Below are 7,033 nucleotides of genomic sequence, written 5' to 3' on the forward strand. Positions count from 1 at the left end.
ATTTGAATTTAAATTAATCTGACGTTTTCTTGTTTAAGCACAGAGATCAAGAAAACAATAGAATTGATATTTATCCTTATTAAAAAGTGGAAACGCGTTTAACATATTGGAACAGAATTTATTTTTTGAAGTGGCTTATGTCCAAAACGGTTGAATGTCTTATCTGAAGGTTGGCACTTCCAACAATGCAGTACTCCCCCAACAGTGCATTGAAGTGTCAGCCTAGATTAGAAGAGTATAAAGTCCTGTCATGGGTCTTGAATGCACAACCTCCTTACTCAGACTCAAGAGTGGAGAGTGCTACCAACTCAGTCAGGCTGACCCAATTTATAATGTTATAAAATACAGAACCCTCGCCAATAATGGTTTGCACCTGCACTCTGCCTTCAAACCCTCTTGAAAGCCTTTCCTTTTGATCAATGTAAGCTCTCCCCTCCTTCCCTCCCTGCCATCACTCTGAATTTATCGTCTTGGGAAGTGCTTTCAGACAGTAATCATGCATGGACAGTAATCCACTATTTAAGTGTAAATTATTGTTGTTAGTCCAACATCTAACTGCAGATAATTTAAATGTACAGCAGCATGCATGCTGGAAAACATGAGATCCAGTTAAATTACATTACTCAGATAATTTAAAAATGAATCATCTATAATAATAATCCTTGCATGTGATATAGCATCTGATCACATCTTTGAAATATCTCAAAGTGCTTCATAGAATATACCGTGACGTCAATTGACTATATTTTGTGGGCAAAACACGGCAACCAATTATGCACAGCAGTATCCCACAAACAGTCGTGGATTGAAGTGACTAATTTATTATTATTTTAAAGACAATATTTCATAACAATAAAATGTAACAAATGTATCATGTATAAGTCAGCCTTGTTGCTATTTCTAATTTGAGCTATAAACAATACAAACTCATCATACTAATGTTCAATTTATTATTTTATCTGCACACATTAGACAGTTTTAATATGCTTAGGGCTATAGAAAATTTTCGTCGTAACAAGGTATTGATGCTTAGAAATTTAAATTGTAGTCGAAAATGCAGATTCAGATTCAATTTAACAGGAATATTCCCTAATGTCCTGCTATACACATGCACACAATTCTTCAGTGAAAGAATATTCTAAGCCACACTAAGAATAGATTTTGGCTTTCCTCCACTTCCAAAGCTCAGCAGTGCCTCAAGTAAACAGTCCACATTTATATTTGCGTTCCAACCTATGTAATCTTGATCNTTTTTTTACCAGTGCAATGCCTTCCACAAATCCTTAGCGAGATCAATTGTCAATTTTGTGATTCATCCAAAATAATTTTTAAAACAATTTTCATAGGTAAGTAATGACGGTTTCTACACCTGTTAACTCAATTCTCAATTCTAAAGATTCGCTATCAATATTGAATAAAGCATAACAGCCCCCTAAAGCCCTAAACACCACATTTGTTGCACCTACTTCATCAGCAGACAATGAAGCTGCTGTCCCATGCAAATAAATCATCCCAAATCATCAGATCATCTCCATTAATCAAGTTTCTATTAATGGTTATCAATTGTTTTATTTAAGGCAAATTTACTAATGTTATTCAATTTAAAATTTCCATTTCATAGTATGGTGCAAAAATTGTTTAAGAAAAATTGAAAAAAATTCTCTTCTTCACCATTAACATCTTTGCCCTCTGGTAAAGAGAATCGGCCGAAGAACAAAATGTTCTTGGTTTTGTTGTGCCGGATGAAAAACAGAAAGGGATGGTCAGCTACAATTTCAGGTGTCAACGAACGAGTTGTTATAATAATTCCTGTGGCAGCTGCTGCTTCCGTGCCCTCTTCATTAACTTCCACAAAAGATTTGTGAACAACCTTTGACAAAACCAGATCATTTGTTTCTGTCATTCCAGAGAAATCAGCTTTCGAATTGTTGAAAGCATCAGCCATTCCCATTGCTGAAAGTGTGGATTTCAGGTCAAATTGGTCTTCCAGCTTAAATTTGGGTAGATGGATTTTGACTTTCTTTTGTTTCATGTTCTCCCATTTGGTCCAATTAAGCAACTTTTCACATGTGAGCACTTCCTCAAGCTGTTGGCAAGGAAAAAAATGGATCAGTGAATCAATAACTTGTTTGCTTGCAGGATGATATACTATGAGCTTTGATCAGAACGCTTTACTGTGATGGGAAATAGGTACAGTATTTTCCATAAAGTAAGTTCTCTCCCATCACCTTTCCAAATGTTTTCCTTTCCTGCAAAATGTAAAGTCAGATTAATCTATATCAATATTTGATGATCTTTGTTCCATTCGCATGAGTGATCCCTCAGTTTTCTCAGATAGGATGCAGAGCAAAAAGGATGGTTGGATAGAGGATCTCAAAAACTTTGCATCTCATTCATTTCTCCTTGCATGTTCATTTGAACATAAACATGCCTACTTTCCTCAATTTAGCGGATTCAACCAGGTCCACAAGAGGACCCCTAACAATCCACCACCACCTTTAGAGATACGGGTTATGATGGAACTTTTATATTTTGTTTAACCCTGAAATAGCATTCGTAATGTACCACAAATATTCAGGTTAACTTACTGCCTCCCTAACTCAGAGGCCTTGATCGCTCCTGTAATCAAGTTCAACTGATCTCATACCTGGGACCTTCTGGTCTGAGCAGAGCCTTTCCCACTAGGCCTTTGGGGAGTTTATCTTTCTTTACTTACTTTACTACCATTTATTTGGAAGCCCTAATCTGCCAAAGTGAAAGCTCTGCATTTCCAAAATTTAGAATGTTCATCCATCCACACATCTCTATTTTCTATATAATTCATACTTACATGACCCTCCAGACTTTTCCCAGCATAGAAACCCTTACAACATTGGAATATTTGATCATCTCAGTGTAATTCATTACTACTACTTCACAGTCCTGTTGATTACTATACATTTCTATAATAAATTCCCTGTTTCTCTGACGTTGCTCTTTAAATTACCTTTTCCAGTCCAGTGGAGTTGTCATTGATGTCATCAGGTAACAGGATGACCATACTCAGCTCATTCTCATAGTACGGAAGCTCAACAATACTGGTTTGAAGCTCACTGATATAAGCAATGTAGAAGTATCCTTCTTGGTACATCATATTCACTGTCTTTGACTTCGACTGTGAACAAATATAAGAATTAACATGAATATTGTATTGACAGAATGGGAAAAATGTCAGACTTGAGATTTGAAACCAAAGTGAAATACCTTGCTCAATCTGAAGGGTTTCTTGTACGTATCATTCTCTTGAAATTTTTGTTCCCAGCTGCCTTTAAAGTAGACAGCATTTACAAGCACAAGTTTGGTGAGATCAGTTATAGTGCCCGGGGAGAGCAGGTTTGAGATTTTACCTGAATGAAATCACACACCAATGAGTTTGTACGATTTCAGAACATGGAACAATGGTGTTTGAAACACAAAGTAATTTCATTTTTACATTTTTTAACATTTTTATTGCATTATCAAGAAGCCAGTAATCTGTGATCACCTTCATGAGCTCCTGTTTTTCTAACGTTAATATTTTATACACAAATATTTTGATGTTATAGAGGGGCTGTTTGGTGCATATGCATTGTACAGTTTGGGGTACAAAAAAATAGAAATGGGTCCTGGTCTTAGAGTACAGATTCACCAGATTAATACTTGGACTTAAGGGTCTCAGTAATGAAGACAGAATTAACAAACTGGGCTGTACTCCCTTCAACAGAGGAGATTGAAGGGTGATCCAATCAAGGTCTTTAAGGTGGTAAAATGAATTGACTAAGTGGATAAGGAGAGATCCTTTCCAATGGTTTCATAACAAGAGGCCCGAAAGGGGTGGATAGAGCATATATTGGATTATGAAAGATGTGCAAAATTGAAGAACAAATGATCATATGTTCACAATAAGGAAACAAAAATAACATAAGAATATCAGGAGCCCTTTGATTATTAAAAATATGATTGGCTGGTGCAACAAATTATCATCACTGGATCTCTGGTAGAGGAATAAAATTGTTACATAAAGGAATTAGACAAGATCCTGTTAACTAAAATGATTCAGGATCAGAAACTCAGTAAAATTTATATATTACAAATATATTTAGATGTTTGTTTTCCTAGGTCAATCATGTACATAGAGTGACTGCATTGCAATACGGAATATCTTACCCTCAGTCTTGGTCTCTACCCAAGAATTAATGTTTTTCCTAGCCACATCTGGCTGATTTGCAAAGTCAACAGCAGATAGAGCTGCCTGATAGAATTCTGCGGTTGAACTGAGGAATTCCTGAACAAAAACATAAATGTTCAGAATCACTTCAAATATACCAGGTAAAAAAAATTACTTAAGTAACAAAGACATAAGACACATGTACATGCAATAATTCGCACTGCGCTATAATATAATATATGTAACATATCAATTTTACTGAGTTTCTGTTAATCAGTAGAAAAATAAGAACATTTCAGGCAGGAATAGACTATCAGTCCATTCAGCTATCCATCCAATTTCCCAAAAGATTCCTCTCCTATATCTATCTTTAATTTGAATAATCCTGAATCCTAAAATATAGTTAGTTTGTATTTTAAAAAATAACTAAAATTATATCTACATATGTATACATGATCTGTTTGTGATGTGCTGCTAAAATTTAATTTGAAGTAAACATTTCTCCAATTTTTGGCAAAATTAATTATCTTGATTAATATTAAGCCTCATTTTTTGCAACTGTTACAACTAATAGCTGCATACAATGCAACTATTCAAAATAGTTTTCCATGTTGCATTCCTAAACTCAAGTAAACTTTATGTATCAGTTTGGTTTCTACACAAATATAGTCAATTTGAAACTGTTATTTCTCTTTCACATTGTGGATCCTTTATTGGGAGCCTAATCCCTGAAAAGAAATAATCCTCTGTGAATATAGAAATGATCAGAGTATATAATGGCTGAAGGCGTATCCACTGATGGTGGGAAGGGAGTGAGGAATGAGCTGTCAACCAGAAGGGTTAATTCAAGAACTCAATGGACCCTTTGAGCAATATTTACTGATGGGTGGAATTTCAAACCAGAGGAACTGGTTGAACATAAGTATTTCCCTTTTCTAAAATGACAGGACAGATAAAATCAGTACTGATTTACATAAATGCTCATGGTACTCCTTTTTACATTTTCATTTCAATGTATATATTTGTGGGAGTTCACCCCCAAAATACAATCACTCGACTTTACAGTATATCCTGTGACGTGCTTTGAGACATCCTCCTGACATGAGAGGTGCTATATTAAATGTAAGAATTATTATTATTATTATATTTATTACATTCTATTTTTTGTTTTGTGACTATTATATTTAAGCTCCTATTGTATCCATTGCAGGTGACTGTTTCTCATCCACCTGATCTTACTTGGAGTATTGTGTATCCCTTGTCTCGATAGAGACTATTGGCCAGTTTCAGAAGATAGGAAGTGCCAGGTTTGTTGATGTCGGACATCAGGGTCTTGAATCTTGTGTGGACATCATCTGCTGTATCAAAGTGTAGCACCTGTTACACACAACAATTAAAGTAGTAATAATGAAGCAGGGTTAGTACTTTGAAGGTTTCCAATAGTTACCTCATGTACTAACAAATTTCTGTGTTAGACTGACAGGATAAAGCAGATACTTTGTAAACACTTAGGGTTAGTAGAACATAGAACATGCCATTTTTACAACCAACGGCAGGATACATGAATGAAGTGAGCTTCCTCTTAACTGTTTTGAATTGAGGCATAATTTTGAAATCAGAAGCAAGACAGCTGGAACTGCAGTGAGGAAGCATTTCTTCACACAGGGTCATGAAGATCTAGAATATTCTGCCCCAGAACGCTTGGCAGAATCAATAGGCATGTTGAAACAAGAGATAAATAGACATATACTTGGCTTGTAGAGGTATTTGTAACATAACTCGATCCAAATCAAGGGTGTGTTAGTAAGTTTCTTTAATTGTCAATCCAAACACACAATAATCCACCACTCTGAACCACACACTTTGTCCACCTCCCAGTGTCCATTTTGTACTTTCTCCCTTCTTATTATTGACCTTTTTGTAAATTGTCGATTTACTTTTAAAGGAAAGCACATTCAAAGAGGAGGGTCTTGAGATGGGTCTTGAAGAGGCAAGTGAGGGGGTGAGGTGGAGGGACTGCAGGATGAAGTTCCAGAGGGTGGGGGCAGAGTGGCTGAAGGTCTGCCCACCAATGATGGGGCAGATGAGGCGGGGGACGTGAAGCAGGCTGGAGCCCGATGAGCAGAGGGAGCAGGCAGGGTGGTAGGGGGTTAGGAGGGCTCTGTCCTTGGCCCTCTCCTCTTTAATATCTACATGCTCCCCCTTGGTGACATCATCCGCAGATTTGGGGTCATCTTCCACATGTATATGCGGATGACACCCAACTCTATCTTTCTGCCTCTACCCTCAACTCCAGGACCACTGCTGTCCTGACAGACTGTCTGTCGGACATCAAGTCCTGGATGAGGGCAAATTTCCTACAGTTGAATGTGAACAAGAGTGAGGCCCTCCTGATTGACTCACGTCCCCTGACCCACCCGCCCCTCAATCGGTAGTCGAACCTTCAGCCACTCTGCCCCCAACCTCTGGAACTCCATCCCATAATCCCTTCGCCTCACTCCCTCCCTTGCCACCCTCAAGGCACACCTCAAGACCTTCCTCTTTGACCATGCCTTCAGCCACTTTTCTACACTTTCTGCCGAATATTCTTCTGTATTTTTACTTGTGAATGGAAATATTACACAGAAAATTCCATCCTGATGAAAAATCACATTCTCATATTTCCCCACCCACATATACCTTGCCCATCTGAGCCGCAGTGTCGCCTCCAGCACCGAGATACACCATGGCCAGAGCGGCTGAGATGCTTAATGGAGAAAAGAAGACATTCTCCTTTTCTTTCCCTTCAATCACTTTCTTGTAGAGATCAAGAGCAAAGTTGGTGTTTGCAACACACAGAGGATCCAT

At 37.5% G+C, this 7,033-nt stretch overlaps 1 protein-coding gene across 1 annotated transcript; it reads right to left on the bottom strand.

Moving 5' to 3' along the window:
* Positions 1–1,615: 1,615 nt before the first annotated feature.
* On the bottom strand, positions 1,616–7,033 carry LOC103185255 (leukocyte elastase inhibitor-like). Its single transcript, XM_007903657.2, has 6 exons — positions 6,866–7,033; positions 5,426–5,563; positions 4,186–4,303; positions 3,244–3,386; positions 2,987–3,154; positions 1,616–2,086 (listed from the first exon to the last, which is right to left on the bottom strand). The coding sequence occupies exons 1-6, from the start codon at positions 7,031–7,033 to the stop codon at positions 1,616–1,618; spliced, it is 1,206 nt and encodes a 401-aa protein (XP_007901848.2).

This window comes from Callorhinchus milii, unplaced genomic scaffold, assembly GCF_018977255.1.
Source record: "Callorhinchus milii isolate IMCB2004 unplaced genomic scaffold, IMCB_Cmil_1.0 Scaffold2, whole genome shotgun sequence".
NCBI classification, from domain to species: domain Eukaryota; kingdom Metazoa; phylum Chordata; class Chondrichthyes; order Chimaeriformes; family Callorhinchidae; genus Callorhinchus; species Callorhinchus milii.

What these genes read in the sequence shown, in the direction of transcription:
- LOC103185255 (XM_007903657.2), bottom strand. Translation starts at nt 7,033, where the DNA reads ATGGATCCTCTGTGTGTTGCAAACACCAACTTTGCTCTTGATCTCTAC. An exon ending in CTGCGGCTCAGATGGGCAAG is followed by an intron (nt 5,564 to 6,865) that starts GTATATGTGGGT and finishes TGTGTGTAACAG; the next exon opens with GTGCTACACTTTGATACAGC. An exon ending in AGGGATACACAATACTCCAA is followed by an intron (nt 4,304 to 5,425) that starts GTAAGATCAGGT and finishes GTTTTTGTTCAG; the next exon opens with GAATTCCTCAGTTCAACCGC.